Source organism: Chiloscyllium plagiosum, unplaced genomic scaffold (genome assembly GCF_037043375.1).
Source record: "Chiloscyllium plagiosum isolate Xiang-an unplaced genomic scaffold, Cpla_swu_hap1 HiC_scaffold_13, whole genome shotgun sequence".
NCBI classification, from domain to species: domain Eukaryota; kingdom Metazoa; phylum Chordata; class Chondrichthyes; order Orectolobiformes; family Hemiscylliidae; genus Chiloscyllium; species Chiloscyllium plagiosum.
In genome coordinates, this window is record NW_028270151.1 from 23,303,288 (window position 1) to 23,322,997 (window position 19,710).

The 19,710-nt window shown below is 51.7% G+C and overlaps 1 protein-coding gene across 2 annotated transcripts in view; it reads right to left on the bottom strand.

Moving 5' to 3' along the window:
* LOC122556132 (fibroblast growth factor 12) overlaps positions 1–19,710 on the bottom strand; it is a 204,589-nt gene that overhangs the window by 17,849 nt on the left and 167,030 nt on the right. For both annotated transcript variants that reach the window (XM_043702612.2, XM_087993363.1), the window contains exon 4: positions 7,383–7,581. In XM_043702612.2, coding sequence (XP_043558547.1) covers positions 7,383–7,581 — 199 coding nt within the window. The remainder of the gene's footprint in view (positions 1–7,382; positions 7,582–19,710) is intronic.

Genomic DNA, 19,710 nt, shown 5'->3' on the forward strand with positions numbered 1-19,710 from the left:
GAGCTTCTGGTCCAGATAGAGATAAGCAAGAAGCCAGAATTGGAAAAATGAGGAAATCTTGGAGGGGTTTAGGTTGGGGGAGTCTACAGAGATGGAGGGACTTGAAAACAAAGATGAGAGTTTTAAACTAGTGATATTGGGAGCCAATGAAGAAAGTGATGGGTGAAGAGGTCTCTAAATTTCCATTCTTATTGTTGATGGCAAAGCCATTTAAGTCCTGCAACTGCTGTGCCCCTCTCGCTTTTTTTGCTTTTTTTAAGGTTCTGTTCAATACTCTTTGGTTCTTGGGCAAAATGTTTTGACCTTTCAGCACATCGTCCTCAGCTCACCATCAACCTTTATTCACCTGATTACCCCCTCATGAATGCTCATGTGATCTTGTTATATGAACAGCGTTTAAGCAATTTTTCTGGGATCTACAAGGCACAACTCAGGAGTGTAATGGAATACTCCCCACTTGCCTGGAAGGGTGCAGCTCCAACATCGTTCAACACCATCCAGGACAAAGCAACCCACTTGACTGGCACAAGCATTCACTCCTTCCACAACTTAGTCACTCAGTCACAGCGTTTGCACAAGGTGCACTGCAGAAATCTACCAGTGTTCTTTAAGCAGCACTTTTCAAACCTGTGACCACTACCATCTAGAAGGACAAGGCAGCGCACACATGGGAACACCATCACCTGCAAGTTCCCCTCCAAGCCACTCACCATCCTGACTTGGAAGTATATCGCCATTCCTTCAAGATCACTTGGTCAAAATCTGGAACCCCCTCTGTATGGGCATTGTGGAACTGTGACAGCACATGGACTGCCACAGTTCAAAAAGGCAGCCCACCAGTACCTTCTCAAGGGCAACTATGGAGGGGCAATAAACACTGGCCCAACCAGTGATATGGACATCCCATGAATGAATAAAAGAAACAATTTGCTCAACTGACAAATGCAGAAGAGCATTGTGACTTGTTGCATTATCTTTTGATAAAACACTTTTGAACGATTGAGCCGCTGAGGTTCCTGTTTGGATGTGGTTTGGAATGTTGCCCGGCAATTGAGATGATGGCGTGGTGGTCATGTCACTGATCCCACAATCCTGAACTGAGTGCTCAGAGGATGTGGGTTTGTAATCCCACTGTGGAAAACAGTAATAATACAATTCAACAAAAAACTGGAATTAAACATTAGTCTAATGCTGGCTGCTGTCAGTGGTTGTATAATCCCAAATAAACCAAAGAACTGCACACAGTATCTCAATCACAGCTGGTGCAAAAAGGAACCTTACAAAGTGTCTTAAATGACTGAAAGGGAAAGAAAGCCTTCCGCACACTTCCATGTGAATATCGCTGGTTGATATCGGCTGATCCAGGCACCCCCTGAAACCAATCAGGGTTATGCTAGCAACGCTCTGTGATATTATCTCAAAATATCCATATTTCATTCTCTCAGTCATTTTGAAGTCTGAAAAATGTGGAAAGGGGGTACAACATCTTAAAACAAAGGTAGACAATAATGATATTTGCTACAGGATACAAAGGACATTGTATCAGAGAAACAATTCTTTTCAGGATTTTTCATGGGATGTAGGTGTCACTGGCTGGGTCAGCATTTATCACTGACAGGGCAGTTAAGAATCAACTACATTGTTGTAGGTCTGGAGTCACATAGTGCAGGCCAGTCCTGGTAAGGATGGTAGATTTTCTTCGCTAAAAGGACATTAGCAGACCAGATGGGTTTTTCCTTTGAGAAGTCACTGCATTTGAAACGTTTACTCTGCTTTCTTCCCACAGATGCTGCCAGACCTGCTGAGTTTCATGAGCAATTTCTGCTTTTGTTTCAGATCTCCAGCATCTGCACTTCTTTGGTTTATTTGGGGTTATACAACCATTGACAACAATCAGCATTAGACTAATGTTTAATTCCAGATCTTTGTTGAATTGTATTATCACCATCTTCCACAGTGGGATTACAAACCAACATCCTCTGAGCCTTCAGTTCTGGGTGCAAGATCAGTGACATTACCACCATGTCCCAGAGTCCAGGGCAAAGCAACACACAAACTAATTTACAATACTCAAAACTAAAACTAGGACTCAAAAATAGCAAAGAACTGTCGGAACAATTGTCCAAAATCCACCAAAATGCTTTGAGACTCAGTATTCAATTAAAGATTTCAAAACTGGCACAGAAAGATTACTGGCGAAAAGCGCGGTGCTGGAAAAGCACAGCAGGTCAGGCAGCATCCGAGGAGCAGGAGAATCAGTGTTTCAGGCATAGGCCTGTTTCTGTTGGGTGAAGTTTTGCAAAACCAAATGGGTAGATGGAATTAAAATATGGATCAGCCATGATCTGAGTGAATGGTGAATCATGGGAGCAGGCTTGAACTGCATTCACGCTCAACTGTTCACAATCCCAAATGTTAGTTATACCCAGAATTTACACGCAGAAACCGGACATTCAGCCCAACATGCTCATGCTGGTGTTTAGACTCCACAAGATCCTTCTACCCCCTCAGTGGCATATCCCTCTATCCCTCTCTTTCTCCACCTTTTATCAAGCTTCCCCTTTGAAATAACTCCACAGAGACCGGTATCCCATCAGCAAGTCAGCCTTTATTTACATGTGGAAATTCCTTGACACTGATCCAGCTCCCTCAGAGCCAGCTCTCAGAGTGAACAGAACCTCTGACCCTCCTGTTTATATTTGTCAGCCAGGGCTCCCTGACTCAACCAGGTTGACAGCCCCAATAAGGGAACTCATATTCTATCAGGTCCACCTGGCTGACCTCAATTAATCATTTTGCTTCACATGGTATCGAGCCCCACATTCTCACTGTTCAGGATAGGGAAGCCGGGAATGCACTTTGGAAATTTGTTGTTTGGAAGAATTCAGGAGTTAGGAGCAGGAGTAGAGCACTTAGGCCATCGATCCTGCTCAGTCAGTCTTTAGCATCACAGTTAAAAAATCACACAACACCAGGTTATAGTCCAACAAGTTTAATTGGAAGCACTAGCTTTCGGAGCACAGATCCTTCATCAGGTGGTTGTCAATGCTTCGAAAGCTAGTGCTTCCAATTAAACCTGTTGGACTATAACCTGGTGTTGTGTGATTTTTAACTTTGTACACCCCAGTCCAACACCGGCATCTCCAAATCATTAGCTCACAGTTGATCTTTGAGTCCAATGTGACTTTCCCCCCTACTTCCCATTTCCTGACCAACAAACAATCTGTCAATCTCAGCCCTAAATATATTCAATTACAAAGCATTCGCAGCCGTCTGTGGAAGAGAATTCCAAAACCTCACCACATGTTGAACGAAGAAATATTCCTCATCTCCATCTGAAATGACTAATCCTTTATCCCAAGTCTGTGCCCCCTGTGTACTGCATTTCCTGAGCAGGGGAAGAAAATCTCTCAGGATCTACCCTCACTGGCACATTCACACTCTTAGCCTGTAACATATGTCCATTAATTTCAATGGAGAGAAACTACTATATCCCAATACATTCCCAGTTAGGACTAGCAAAGCAAGGGAGTACACATTGAATTGTACAGAGGATCAGAGGAACCTTGGTGTACATGTCCATAGATACACGAAAACCGCAAGACAGGTAGATGAGGTGGTGAAGGCGGCATATGGGATACTTGCCTTTATTAGTCAAGGCACTGAATTATAAGAACAAGACGATTATGATGGAGCTGTATATAACAATAGTTAGGCCACAGCTGGATTACGGTGTGCAGTTCTGGTTGCCACATTATAGGAAGGATGTAACTGCACTAGAGAGGGTGTGGAGGAGATTCACCAGGATTCTGCCTGGGCTGGAGTAACTCAGCGATAAAGAGAGACAATAGAGGTTGGTGTTGTTTTCCTTACAACTGAGAAAACTGAGGGAGGATTACAGTGATTGAAGTGCACAGGATTATGAGGGTGATGAACAGGGTAGATAGGGAGAAACCTTTCCCTTAGCAGGGTCACAATTTTAAGCTAAGGAGCAACAGGTTTAAAGGGGTTTTGAGGAAACAAATGTTACCTGCAAGGGAGATAAAGAGGATTATCCTCAAGACGTTTAAGCAGTATTTAGATGAAGTGCCATAGCGTATAAGGCAACATCCCAAGTGCTAGAAAATGGAATGAGAATAGATGGACAAGATTGGCTGGCCAAAGGGACTTTTCAATGCTGCACAAAATCTGTAACTCCCCTGCTGGAGTGTGGAAACATTGCTCGTATTTATTGTTCAGTCAAGCATGTAAGCTGCTACTACTGCAGTACTACGGCGGACAGGGACGTCCATTGAGAAAATCGATTACCAGATTCATTTCAAAACATTAGTGTGGATGAATTTCAAACAGCTGAACATTATGCAAGTTTAACTTTAAAAAGCTTTTGAAATTGACTACTGAATGCAGCCACCTCATACAAACAAAAAAACCCACAGAGATGGATGTTTCCTGACTGAACAATGTTTGTGCTGATTCATTCCCGTCGAATGCACAACTAAGTCTCCTGGAACCTGGTCTCTGCTGCGCGTTCTAAAATCGTGAGCCTACAATGGGTTGCCAGCTCTGCTATTGGGTTTTTATTTTGCAAAGGTCTTTGTAATGTCAGTGAGCAAAGGAAATGCTCACCAGCACATTGCAATATCTCCATAAGCAGCAAGCAAACGTGCGTGGGCAAAGCAAGCAGAACCCATCAATCACTGTGACAAAGGTTTCTCCAAGTGATTCTTTCCCATTCAAGGCAGCCCGTTGTAGGGGGAGTGTGTTCGGTACAGCATTAAAGTGTACTGTGGAAGATATCGCTGATGAAGAGCTTTATATAAACGAGCAGAAATGATACTTAACAGTGAGCTGGGTTGGAGGAGGGAGAGGACAGTGATGATGGAGAGAAGGGGAGGATTGGGAGAAGGGGGAGGAGGGATAGGAAGGAGAGAGAGGGTGAGAAAGGAGGGAGAGGGTGGAGAGGAGGATGTTATAGAGGACCATGGAGATGAGAGAGGTGGTTCAACAATCTTTAGACAATTTGCTACATCTCAGTACCTCACGCTCTGTCATGTTACCATACACAGCATGGGGGTGATGATTTGAGGGGTAACTGTAGGTTTGACGAGGAGGTTATAAGATACTTTTTGAATAACGGCTAGTGGCATTGATAGATCTCAAGCCCAGGGATCTGATACCAGCCAAACACTCAACCTGCTGCCTCACACTGGAATACACCTTCTGATGCACCAAACCCTGCTGCTGCCATGACCCAACCCTACAGCACCCCTTCACCCCTCTCCCCACGGCCCCCTGACCCAACCTTACAGCGCCCCTTAACCCCTCACCCCATGGCCCCCTGACCCAACCCTCCAGCACCCCTTAACCCCTCTCCTCATGGCCCCCTGATCCAACCCTACAGCACCCCTTCACTCCTCTCCTCACGGCCCCCTGACCCAACCCTATAGCACCCCTTAACCCCTCTCCCCATGGCCCCCTGACCCAACCCTCCAGCATCCCTTAACCTCTCTCCTCACCGCCCCCTGACCCAACCCTACAGCACCCCTTAACCTCTCTCCTCATGGCCCCCTGACCCAACCCTCCAGCATCCCTTCACTCCTCTCCCCACGGGCCCCTGATCCAACCCTACAGCACCCCTTAACCCCTCTCCCCATGGCCCCCTGACCCAACCCGCCAGCACCCCTTAACCCCTCTCCCCATGGCCCCCTGACCCAACTCTCCATCACCCCTTAACCCCTCTCCTCACGGCCCCCTGACCTAACCCTCCAGCACCCCTTAACCCCTCTCCCCACCGCCCCCTGACCCAACCCTCCAGCATCCCCTTAATTCCTCTCCCCATGGCCCCCTGACCCAACCCTCCAGCACCCCTTAACCCCTCTCCCCACCGCAACCTGACCCAACCCTCCAGCATCCCTTAACCCCTCTCCCCATGGCCCCCTGACCCAACCCTCCAGCACCCCTTAACCCCTCTCCCCATAGCCCCCTGACCAAACCCGCCAGCACCCCTTAACCACTCTCCCCACGATCCCCTGACCCAACCCGCCAGCACCCCTTAACCCCTCTCCCCATGGCCCCCTGACCCAACTCTCCATCACCCCTTAACCCCTCTCCTCACGGCCCCCTGACCTAACCCTCCAGCACCCCTTAACCCCTCTCCCCACCGCCCCCTGACCCAACCCTCCAGCATCCCCTTAATTCCTCTCCCCATGGCCCCCTGACCCAACCCTCCAGCACCCCTTAACCCCTCTCCCCACCGCAACCTGACCCAACCCTCCAGCATCCCTTAACCCCTCTCCCCATGGCCCCCTGACCCAACCCTCCAGCACCCCTTAACCCCTCTCCCCATAGCCCCCTGACCCAACCCTCCAGCACCCATTAACCACTCTCCCCACCATCCCCTGACCCAACCCTCCAGCACCCCTTAACCCCTCTCCTCAGGGCCCCCGACCCGACTCTCCAGCATTTGGTACACTTGCCTTTACTGGGCAGTGCACTCTGTACAGGAGCTGGGATGTCATGTTGCAGCCGCACAGAATATTAAATACTGCATTCAATTCTGGTCGCCCTTCTATAGGAAGGACGTTGTTAAACGTGGCAGGGTGCAGAAAAGATTTAGAAGGATGTTGCTGGGACAGGAGGGCTTGAGTTAAAGAGAGAGGCTACACAGGCTGGATCCGTTTTTCCCTGGAGTATTGGAGACTGAGAGATGACATCATAGAGGCTTATAACATCATCAGGGGCATGGCTAGAGTGAATAGCCATGGTCGTTTTCCTACGAAGGGGGAGTCTGAAACTAGAGGCCATAAGTTTAAGGTGAGAGGGAAAAGGTTTAAAAATGACCTGAGGGGTAACAGTTTCACGCAGAGGCTGCTGCGTGTATGGAATGAGCTACTCGAGGAAGGGGTGGAGGCTGGTACAATTACAACATCTTAAAGGCATCTGGATGGGTATATGAATAGGAAGGGTTTACAGGGGTATGGGCCGGGTGCTGGCAAATCGGACTGGATCAGATTGGGATGTCTGGTCGGCATGGACGATTTGGACAAAACAGTCTGTTTCCATGCTGTGTGACTGCACGACTCTCACAGCGCTTCTGAATGTGAAAGAAAAGAGAAAAAAGAAACAACGTATGCCTAAGAGTAATAAATAAACTGCTCTCCATAAAGTCTAACAACCTCTGGGCCTTATCAATGAATGACAATACAAGTGATCGAGCATGGAGGCTCTGAAAGGCGGTTTTGCTTGCCCACTGTAGAGTTGGGTATTCACAGGAAATAGTTTTGAGGCTGTGAGAACATCAGGAGCTATTGATCCCATTTACTCAACCAGACTGTCAAAAAACCTCACAGGATTCAGCAGCACAAGTAAAAGAAGAAGCCTACCTTCGATTGGTTTTGGTAGAAAATGGGAGGATGGCTTGGTTTTCTTGACTCGGTTCCCCTTCATGACCTGGCCATCCTTGTTGAGTCCCAGGAACCAGGCTCGGCCTGACTCCTGCTGCCGGTATAGAGTTGAGGAGTAGATGACGTAATAGTTCTCAAAAACTGACTCTTTGAACTTGCACTCTGCCGTGAAAAGCTCCTGTTACAAAAACACACAATAAAAAAGACATGATTGGCTTGCTGCAATGTAGCATTGCACAGTGCGGCAATGGTATGAATTATTTTGCCCGTGCAACTTCTTGAAATGTATGTTATTCCCAAGATTCAAACATTGAGCAGGTTCAAACCCTGCTGCCTGATTCCTATTTTGCACCCTGTCCCGTACCCCCACTGTTTGCCTATCTACAAGGACTCCTGGTGTGGCTTTACAATTCCTACTGCGCTAACATTTCTGAAGGACAAAGTAAAGTTTGGCCTGACCCATATCTTAACCCTGGAGCCATGGCAAGATTGCTTCCTTGAGCTTTTGGCTGCTGTGTACTGTTATAATTCCAGATGATCTTATTATGGACAAGTCAGATCACAAATTGAAAGCTTACTTGATGGATTATATTTTCTCTGTTTTGTTTTAATAAGGTTGTTTCACACCAAACATAATCATGTAATATTGCAGATTTTCATTTTAATATTAACACAGAAGTTTATTACACAAAAGAAATGAGGATAAAAGAAAACAAATCAGACTATTCACATATAATGCACGTTTAAAGATTTTGAAACACAAAGTACGATCCTATTAATCCCAACAGCATCCCACTGCAGAGAGTATGTCCTCTTGTATCCAACACAGAATTTGACTTACCTGTGGCTTCAATTTCTGCTTGTGAGAATTTGATAACCTCTTCCTTGATTCATTGTATAACTGAGCTTAAAAATTTCTCAACTTCAAATTTTCTTCAGGATATTAACTAAACACTTCTGGTCTGGAACTTTTGCTGACCTTCATACACCAAGGTAATCTACTTTTTGCAATTCTAACCTATCTTTTCCCGCTGAGCTGAAAAGTTCATTTCCAGACGTTTCATTACCTTACTAGATAACACCTTCAGTGGGCCTCAGACGAAGCAATGCTGAAAATTCCTGTTTTCTATTTATATATTTGGGTTTCTTTGGGTTGGTGCTTTCATTTCCTGTGGTGATGTCATTTCCTGTGGTGAAGCCACTTCCGGTTCCTTTTCTCAGGGAGTCGTAGATGGGGTCTAACTCGATGTGTTTGTTGACTTCAACAACAAACATATAAATAGAAAGCAGCAATTTTCAGCATTGCTTCGCATGTGGCCCACTGAAGACGTTACCTAGTAAGGTAACAAAACGTCTGAAAATGAACCTTTCAGCTCAGCGAGCAAACCTACATCTAAAACCTCAACCTGAGCTATAAATCTTTTCAAAACTCACTATCTTTTCCCTTTCTCAGGAGCAATTGCTTTACACATCCATCTTCAGCTTACGACTCTGAAGAGTTACCTAAACCAAAAATACAAAAAAAAGTCTGTTTCTTCAAGCTGTTGCTCCTAAGCCTGAAAAGAACCCTGGAATCTTCTACCAGAAAGCTAATGGAGTATACTGCTTGCTTCCTTTACTTGTAAACTCTCCAAATATACACAAATTTCCATTAGCCTCCAAACCAACCTCCTTCAAAACATGCCTAAAAATAAATTAATATGATTACAGAAATACTCATGAGCAAATCATTAAACCCCTTCAGACACACAGGAAATTCATTTGCCACAAATTCAAATTCAAATGTTCAAATTTAAACATAACTGAGATATACTGTATATGTACAACATTTAGAAGTTCAGACCCAAACAATACCACACCCAGACTGAACAATGTGACTCTGGACTTCAAAATAAAGCCCTCAAAATGGGTGGGTGGAGTTCATGGTGGGCGTGGATGAGTCAAGTTGAAGAGAAATACAAACCGTGGCTCCAAGCCAACATATAGGTACCTGGCATCAATTCTATCTTACTCTGTGGAAATTGGCAACCACACTTCACCAGAACAGGGACCACATTTCAAAAAGTAGTTCATCAGCTGTTTAACAATGTGGCAAGTCCTGGAGCCTGCAAGATCAATTTTGATCTGTGCATCTATTTTGATCTGAGCAAATCAATAATATTGGATGCTGTGAGTGTCATTCAGTGAGCAACAGCTGCTCAGACACAGGAGCAAACTGGAAGCATCTGGATTTTGACTTGACCGTCCTAGAGCTTGACAAGTCTTCCCCACACAGCCGCTACACTGTTTAATATACTGCCAGCGCGTGCAAATCTGTGAGGTACAAAGGACTACTGCAGAGACCCAAAGACTGAGCACTCGACATTGCCAAAGAGACAAAAGGTACGGTGTTCTGCATTAACTAAAATGTGTTGAGACACTTTCACGGAAGGTGGGAATGAATGGAAATGCTGCCAAAGCTTCTCTCCAAGGATCTGCTACAGCTCATTAAAAGTGTAAAATTTCACAATCCCTGATACATCCTGTTACAACATAAAACTGCACTTATTAGACAGAATCCTCGCATGTCAAAGCATCTGAATGTTATTCACAAAATGGATTACATTCTGAAGTGTTTAAGATGAAGGAGGTTTTAGAGACGAGATGGAGAGCAGTTATTTTCTCTTGTTCTGCAGAGCTTTCATTAGACAATGACTGGAGTAAAAACCTTCAGTTCTGAATATCACACTTCGGGAAGGATACATCAGTCTTAAAGGGGTCATTGCGGCGATTCATGGACTAAACTATGAAACTGAGTTGTGCACTCCTTGCTGATATTGCAGTATGAAAGATTGAGGGGGCAATCTGATTCAAGTGTTTCAAATAGAGTCTTAGAGATGTACAGCATGGAAACAGACCCTTTGGTTCAACCCATCCGTGCCAACCAGATATCCCAACCCAATCTAGTCCCACCTGCCAGCACCCGGCCCATATCCCTCCAAACCCTTCCTATTCATATACCCATCCAAATGCCTATTAAATGTTGCAATTGTACCAGCCTCCACCACTTCCTCTGGCAGCTCATTCCATACACATACCACTCTTCGCTGTCCACTACACCTCCAAACTTCTGTCATCTGCAAACTTACTAACTGTACCTCTTATGCTCGCATCCAAATCATTTATGTATCTGACAAAAAGCAGAGGACCCAGCACCGATCCTTGTGGCATGCCACTGGTCTCAGGCCTCCAGTCAGAAAAACAACCCTCCATCACCACCCTCTGTCTTCTACCATTGAGCCAGTTCTATATCCAAATGGCTAGTTCTCCCTGTATTCCGTGAGATCTAACCGTGCTAACCAGTCTCCCATGGGGAACCTTGTCGAATGCCTAGGATAGAGAGAAACTATTTCCTGGGAGTGGGTGGGATGGTTTGAAGGGGCAGTGGGTGGGTGCTCTTGATCAAGACAGTACAACCTTAAACTTAGAGTCATACTGTTCAAAGGTCATACCAGGAAGCATTTCTTCACACGAAGAGGTAGCCAAAATTTGTTACTGTCTTTTTGTCCAAATAGCTCACCTAGCTTGCTGCATAAGCCTGTAGGCCTTGGTGCTCTGTAATTCTTCAGCAGCTCTCTATCTCCCTTCCCCCATTATGGGAGGCAATAGTATTATCATTAGCTCTTTGTTCCAGAGACCTGAGTAACATTCCGGAGTCCCGGGTTCGAATCCTGCCACAGCAGATGGTGAGATTTTAATTCCACAAAAATCTGTAATTAAGGGACTCATGAGAACCATTGCTGCTTGTTGGGTGAAAACCAACTAAAGTCCTTCAGGGAGAGAAGCTGCCAACCTCACCTTGATCTGGCCTATATGTGACTCCCGACCCACAGTGATGTAGTTACTGCTGGTGAATCGCGTGAATGAATAAAAAGTCCAACCTTCACAGAATAATGTCAGTGTTTTAGCAACTTGGGGTAATACCAACAGGAGTTATGGCAACAATGCAATGATATTGATTCTCTGGTATGGAGCAACAGAAGCAATTTAAACCTGAGACAGCATTTGAGGATATTCCTCGCTGAGCTGGTAGACTTTGGCTTCTGTGGTCTCTTACTGCAGGCACAGGCAGCCCTACCTCCTGAATCAAAAGCTCTGGGTTCGAACCCCAACACAGGACTTGTCGGCCATGGAAGTGGTTTTGTGGTTGAACCACTGGATTGTTAGCCTGTCGATCATCACGGTGTAGTCAGCGTGGTGTCACTGATTAGCACTGCTGCCTCACAGACTCAAGTTCAAGTCCACCCTTGGGCAACCGTCAGTGTGGAGTTTGTACATTCTGCCTGTGTCTGTGTGGGTTTCCTCCGGCCGCTCCAATTTCTTCCCAATGTCCAAAGGTATGCAGGTTAAGTGGATTGGCTGTGGTACATTGCCTGTAGCGTCTAGGGATGTGTAGCCTAAGCGAGTTAGCCATGCAAAGTGTGGGGTGATGGGGATAGGGTGGAGGGGTGGGTCTGGGAGGGATGCTCTTCGGAACATCAGTGGGCCATATGGCCTGCTTCCCTACTGTAGGGATTCTCTGAAAAACATCGATAAAATCGTTCCCTTATAGCTGAAGGTAAGTGAGAGCAACTATCCTGCAGACAGCAAAAGCAAACCATTGCAGTACTTTGGCCCTGAGCCTGGTCTAATCCTATCCTCAGAAACAAGGACAGAAGCAAACACAGAGTAGTGTTCTGCAGCCTTTAATCCCTGGATTTAACCACAGAATGATAAATGGAATTGAACCTAATTAATTCTTCCATGTAAGTGAAGTCTTCTCTTATTGTGTGAACCATGGTTCAGTGAGTAGCAGCTCTGGCTGCTGGATCACAAGTTTGAAAATCCAGAGACATGAGCACTAAAGTCTAGGCAGTGCAGAGGGAATACTAATCCATCAGAGACATTAAACTGAGGCCCCCAACCCCATGCAAGTGCGTTCTCCCCCAGTTCTCTGGCTAATATTCAGACATGAAGTAACATCACTGGAAGAAATAACCTGGTTCATGTTTAATTGCTGCCTGTGTGATCTTGCTGTGCACACAGCTACTGCCATGTTTTTCTACATCAGTCAGTACATTTCTGAAGTACTTCATTTACTGTGAAGTGCTTTGTGACATCCTACGGTAATGATCTAAATGCAAATCCTTCCTTCTTTCCAACTGGTTTTCCACTCTAATCTTCCAGGGGAGCAGGCTAAGTAGCCGGATAAGGCTTTGCATGGAGACTATGCTTCATGTTCAGGTTGATTGGTTAAAATGAGGTCTGGGGCATCTCTGACATTGTTATCTGCCTTTTTTCATTTTTTTTCACTGTGCACGGTGGCACAGTGGTTAGCACTGCTGCCTCACAGTGCCAGAGACCTGGGTTCAATTCCCGCCTCAGGCAACTGACTGCGAGGAGTTTGCACGTTCTCCCAGTGTCTGCGTGGGTTTCCTCCGGGTGCTCCAGTTTCCTCCCACAACCCAAAGATGTGCAGGTCAGGTGAATTGGCCATGCTAAATTGCCCATAGTGTTAGGTAAGGGGGGGAGTATGGGTGGGTTGCGCTTCGGCGGGGTGGAGTGGACTTGTTAGGTAGAAGGGCCTGTTTCCACACTGTAAGTAATCTAATCTAAATCCATGAATGTAATTGTTCAGTCCTTCTGATATTCGCACCTATTTTGAACAAGGAGGTTATTGGCTACAGCAATACAGATGTTATGGCTGGGGGTTCTTGTGGTGCAGAAGTAATGTCCCTATCTCTGAGCCAGGAGGCCTGGGTTAAAGCCCCACCTGCTCAAGAGGTATCTAATAACAACTCAGAATAGGCTGATAAGAAAATATTTCAAAGTAATCATCACGACCCAAAGACAAACATTCAACTTGCACCTCAACAACCAAAGACTTTTAATTGCAATCTTAAATAAAGAGCTAGTGTCAATGGTAGTGCTCCGGAGCTCACTGGATTGTTGTAAAATGCCACCTGGTTCACTAATGCCTTTTGGTGGGATGTGTGTGTGTTTGGGGGGTGGGGTAGACTGTTTAACTCTGTCATTCCTCCCCGGCCTAGCCTATATGTGACTCTAGACATCAAACAGTAGAGTTAACTCTTAACTGCTTCCTGATATCACCTTACAAGCAGCTCAATAACAGTCACAGTGGGCAACAATTGCTGGCCTTGACAGCAACATAATCTCAAATTTTGATTTTGTTGCGTTACCCACTCATTCTAAAGGCACAGTATCTTTGAATCATAGAAGCATGAAGCCTATTCCGTCATTCAATACGGTCACAGCTGATCATCCAATTCATTTCAGCTTTCACCCAGACCCTTTGTCCCTTTTGCTCTAAGAACTATATCTATCTCCTTTTGAAAGCATTCATTGTTTCAGCCTCAATTGCTTTCTGTGACAGAATCCTGTTGGACGGGGTTGGGGCGGGGCAGTGTTGGACAGGGTTGGGAGGCAGTGTTGGTTGGGGTTGAGGGGCTGGTGTTGGACGGGGCGGTGTTGGACAGGGTGGGGGGTGGTGTTGGATGGGGTTGGGGGGGCGGTGTTGGACAGGGTTGGGTGGGTGGTGTTGGACACGGTTGGGGGGCAGTGTTGGATGGGGTTGAGGGGCTGGTGTTGGACGGGGCGGTGTTGGACAGGGTTGGGGGGCGGTGTTGGATGGGGTTGGTGGGGTGGTGTTGGACAGGGTTGGGGTGCAGTGTTAGATGGGGTTGGGGGGGCGGTGTTGGACAAGATTGGGGGCGGTGTTGGACAGGGTTGGGGGGCGGTGTTGGATGGGGTTGGGGGGCGGTGTTGGACGGGGTTGGGGGGGCGGTGTTAGACAGGGTTGGGGGGGCGGTGTTGGACGGGGTTGTGGGTGGTGTTGGACAGGGTTGGGGGGCGGTGTTGGGGGGCAGTGTTGGACAGGGTTGGGCGCGGTGTTGGACGGGGTTGGAGGCAATGTTGGTTGGGTTTGGGGGTCGGTGTTGGACGAGATTGGGGTGGTGTTGGACGGGATTGGGGGGGTGGTGTTGGACAGGGTTGGGAGCAGTGTTAGACGGGGTTGGGGGCGGTGTTGACAGGGTTGGCAGGTGGTGTTGGACGGGGTTTGGGGGCAGTGTTGGATGGGATTGGGGGGGTCGGTGTTGGATGGGGTTGAGGGGCGGGGTTGGATGGGATTGGGGCAGTGTTGGATGGGGTTGGGGGTCGGTGTTGAATGGGGTTGGGGGCGGTGTTGGACAGGGTTGGGGCAGTGTCGGACAGGATTGGAGGCGGTGTTGGACTGGGTTGGGGGGTGGTGTTGGACAGGGTTGGGGGTGGTGTTGGATGGGGTTGGAGGATCGGTGTTGGATGGGGTTGGGGGCGGTGTTGGACGGGGTTGGGGGGGCGGTGTTGGACAGGGTTGGGGTGCAGTGTTAGATGGAGTTGGGGGGGCGGTGTTGGACAAGATTGGGGGCGGTGTTGGACGGGGTTGGGGGGCGGTGTTGGACAGGGTTGGGGAGCGGTGTTGGACAGGGTTGGGGGGGCGGTGTTGGACGGGGTTGGGGGCGGTGTTGGACGAGGTTGTGGGCGGTGTTGGACAGGGTTGGGGGTTGGTGTTGGGGGGCAGTGTTGGACAGGGTTGGGCGCGGTGTTGGACGGGGTTGGGGTGCGGTGTTGGACGGGGTTTGGAGGACAGTGTTGGACGGGGTTGGAGGCAATGATGGATGGGGTTGGCGGCGTGGTGTTGGACGGGGCTGGGGTTTGACGGGGTTGGTGGGGCGGTGTTGGACGGGGTTGGGGGCGGTGTTGGAGGCAGTGTTGGACGGGGTTGCGGGGGCCAGTGTTGGACGGGGTTGGGGGACAGTGTTGGGGGGGCGGTGTTGGTGGGGGTGAGGGGGCGGTTTTGGACAGGGTTGGGGGCGGTGTTGGATGGGGTTGGGGGGCGGTATTGGACGAGATAGGGGGCGGTGTTGGACGGGGTTGGGGGGCAGTGTTGGACAGAGTTGGGGTCGGTGTTGGACAGGGTTGGGGGGGGCGGTTTTGGACGGGGTGGGGGGGCGGTGTTGGACGAGGTTGGGGGTCGGTGTTGGACGGTCGGTGTTGGATGGGGTTGGGGAGCAGTGTTAGATAGGGTTGGGGGCGGTGTTGGACAGGGTTGGGGCGGTGTTGAACGGGATTGCGGGGCGGTGTCGGATGAGATAGGGGGCGGTGTTGGACGGGTTTGGGGTGGGCGGTGTTGGACGGGGTTGGGGAACAGTGTTGGACAGGGTTGGGGGGGCGGTGTTGGACGAGGTTGGGGGCGGTGTTGGACGGGGTTAGTGGGTCGGTGTTAGACGGGGTCAGGGGGCGGTGTTGAACAGGGTTGGGGGCAGTGTTCGACAGGGTTGGGGGGGCGGTGTTGAACAGGGTTGGGGGCGGTGTTGAACAGGGTTGGGGGCGGTGTTGGACGGGGTTGGGGGGCGGTGTTGGACAGGGTTGGGAGCGGTGTTAGACGGGGTTGGGGGCGGTGTTGACAGGGTTGGCAGGTGGTGTTGGACGGGGTTTGGGGGCAGTGTTGGATGGGATTGGGGGGGTCGGTGTTGGATGGGGTTGAGGGGCGGGCTTGGATGGGATTGGGGCAGTGTTGGATGGGGTTGGGGGTCGGTGTTGAACGGGGTTGGGGGGCGGTGTTGGACGGGGTTGGGGCAGTGTTGGACAGGATTGGAGGCGGTGTTGGACTGGGTTGGGGGGTGGTATTGGACAGGGTTGGGGGGCGGTATTGGATGGGGTTGGAGGATCGGTGTTGGATGGGGTTGGGGGCGGTGTTGGACGGGGTTGGGGGGGCGGTGTTGGACAGGGTTGGGGTGCAGTGTTAGATGGGGTTGGGGGGGCGGTGTTGGACAAGATTGGGGTCGGTGTTGGACGGGGTTGGGGGGCGGTGTTGGATGGGATTGGGGGGCGGTGTTGGACAGGGTTGGGGGGCGGTGTTGGACACGGTTGGGGGGGCGGTGTTGGACGGGGTTGGGGGCGGTGTTGGACAAGGTTGTGTGCGGTGTTGGACAGGGTTGGGGTTTGGTGTTGGGGGGCAGTGTTGGACAGGGTTGGGCGCGGTGTTGGACGGGGTTGAGGGGCGGTGTTGGACGGGTTTGGAGGGCAGTGTTGGACGGGGTTGGAGGCAATGTTGGATGGGGTTGGGGGTGCGGTGTTGGACGGGGCTGGGGTTTGACGGGGTTGATGGGGCGGTGTTGGACGTGGTTGGGGGCGGTGTTGGACGGGGCTGGGGGCAGTGTTGGACGGGGTTGCAGGGGCCAGTGTTGGACGGGGTTGGGGGACAGTGTTGGACAGGGTTGGGGGGGCGGTGTTGGTGGGGGTGAGGGGGCGGTGTTGGACAGGGTTGGGGGCGGTGTTGGATGGGGTTGGGGGGCGGTGTTGGACGAGATAGGGGGCGGTGTTGGACGGGGTTGGGGGGCAGTGTTGGACAGAGTTGGGGTCGGTGTTGGACAGAGTTGGGGTCGGTGTTGGACAGGGTTGGGGGGCCGGTTTTGGACGGGGTGGGGGGGCGGTGTTGGACGAGGTTGGGGGTCGGTGTTGGACGGTCGGTGTTGGATGGGGTTGGGGGGCGGTGTTGGATGGGGTTGGGGAGCAGTGTTAGACAGGTTTGGGGGCGGTATTGGACAGGGTTGGGGGCGGTGTTGGACGGGGTTGCGGGGCGGTGTCGGACGAGATAGGGGGCGGTGTTGGACGGGTTTGGGGTGGGAGGTGTTGGACGGGTTTGGGGGACAGTGTTGGACAGGGTTGGGGGGGCGGTGTTGGACGAGGTTGTGGGCGGTGTTGGACCGGGTTGGTGGGTCGGTGTTAGACGGGGTCAGGGGGCGGTGTTGAACAGGGTTGGGTGCAGTGTTCGACAGGATTGGGGGGGCGGTGATGGGGGGCGGTGTTGGACGGGTTTGGAGGGCGGTGTTGGACGGGGTTGGAGGCAGTGTTGGGTGGGGTTGGGGGGGCGGTGTTGGACGGGGCTGAGGTTTGACGGGGTTGGGGGGTTGGTGTTGGATGGGGTTGGGGGGCGGGGTTGGATGGGATTGGGGCAGTGTTGGATGGGGTTGGGGGGTCGGTGTTGAACGGGGTTCGGGGGCAGTGTTGGACGGAGCAGGGGGTGGGGTTGGACTGGGTTGGAGGTCGGTGTGTGATGGGGTTGGGGGACAGTGTTGGAGAGGGTTTAGGGGACGGTGTTGGACAGGGTTGGGGGGCGGTGTTGGACGGGGTTTGGGGGCAGTGTTGGACGGGATTGGGGGGTCGGTGTTGAACAGGGTTGGGGGGCGGTGTTGGACGGGGTTTGGGGGCAGTGTTGGACGGGATTGGGGGCGGTGTTGGACGGGGTTGGGCGGCAGTGTTGGACAGAGTTGGGGTCGGTGTTGGACAGGGTTGGGGGGTCGGTTTTGGACGGGGTGGGGGGGCGGTGTTGGACGAGGTTGGGGGTCGGTGTTGGACGGTCGGTGTTGGATGGGGTTGGGGGGCGGTGTTGGATGGGGTTGGGGAGCAGTGTTAGACAGGTTTGGGGCGGTGTTGGACAGGGTTGGGGGCGGTGTTGGACGGGGTTGCGGGGCGGTGTCGGACGAGATAGGGGGCGGTGTTGGACGGGTTTGGGGTGGGTGGTGTTGGACGGGGTTGGGGGACAGTGTTGGACAGGGTTGGGGGGGCGGTGTTGGACGAGGTTGGGGGGGCGGTGTTGGACGAGGTTGGGGGCGGTGTTGGACGGGGTTGGTGGGTCGGTGTTAGACGGGGTCAGGGGGCGGTGTTGAACAGGGTTGGGTGCAGTGTTCGACAGGATTGGGGGGGCGGTGATGGGGGGCGGTGTTGGACGGGTTTGGAGGGCGGTGTTGGACGGGGTTGGAGGCAGTGTTGGGTGGGGTTGGGGGGGCGGTGTTGGACGGGGCTGAGGTTTGACGGGGTTGGGGGGTTGGTGTTGGATGGGGTTGGGGGGCGGGGTTGGATGGGATTGGGGCAGTGTTGGATGGTGTTGGGGGGTCGGTGTTGAACGGGGTTCGGGGGCAGTGTTGGATGGGATTGGGGGGTCGGTGTTGAACAGGGTTGGGGGGCGGTGTTGGACGGGGTTTGGGGGCAGTGTTGGACGGGATTGGGGGGTCGGTGTTGAACAGGGTTGGGGGCGGTGTTGGACGGGATTGGGGGGGTCGGTGTTGAACAGGGTTGGGGGCGGTGTTGGACGGGGTTGGGGGGCGGTGTTGGACGTGATTGCGGGCTGTGTTGGATGTGGTTGGGGGTCGGTGTTAGACGGGGTTAGGGGGCGGTGTTGACGGGGTTGGGGGGCGGTATGGATGTGGTTGGGGGGCGGTGTTGGCAGGCGGTGTTGGACTGGGTTTAGGGGCGGTGTTGGACGGGTTTGGGGTGCGATGTTGGACGGGATTGGGGGGGTCGGTGTTGGATGGGGTTGGGGGCGGTGTTGGACGGGATTGGGGGGCGGTGTTGGATGGGGTTGGGGGCAGTGTTGGACAGGGTTGGGGGGTCGATGTTGAACGGGGTTGGGGGGGCGGTGTTGGACAGGTTTGGAGGGCGGTGTTGTACGGGGCTGGGGTTTGACGGGGTTGGGGGCGGTGTTGGACGGGGTTGGGGGGCGGTGTTGGACGGGGTTGGGGGCAGTGTTGGACAGGGTTGGGGGGTCGATGTTGAACGGGGTTGGGGGGCGGTGTTGGACGGGTTTGGAGGGCGGTGTTGGACGGGGTTGGAGGCAGTGTTGGATGGGGTTGGGGGCGGTGTTGTACGGGGCTGGGGTTTGACGGGGTTGGGGGCGGTGTTGGACGGGATTGGGGGCAGTGTTGGATGGGGTTGGGGGCAGTGTTGGACGGGGTTGCGGGGGCCGGTGTTGGACGGGGTTGGGGGACAGTGTTGGACAGGGTTGGGGGAGCGATGTTGGTGGGGGTGGGGGGGGGGGTGTTGGACAGGGTTGGGAGCGGTGTTGGATGGGGTTGGGGGGCGGTGTTGGGACGAGATAGGGGGCCGTGTTGGACGGGGTTGGGGGGGCAGTGTTGGACAGAGTTGGGGGGCGGTGTTGGACGGGGTGGGGGGGGGCGGTGTTGGACGAGGTTGGGGGCGGTGTTGGTGGGTCGGTGTTAGACGGGGTTAGGGGCGGTGTTGAACAGGGCTGGGGGCAGTGTTCGACAGGGCTGGGTGGGCGGTGTTGGACGGGGTTGGGGGGGTCGGTGTTGGACGGGGTTGGGGGGTCGGTGTTGGATGGGTTGGGGGGGGCTGTGTTGGATGGGGTTGGGAGCAGTGTTAGACAGGGTTGGGGGCGGTGTTGGACAGGGTTGGGGGCGGTGTTGGACGCGGTTGGGGTGCGGTGTTG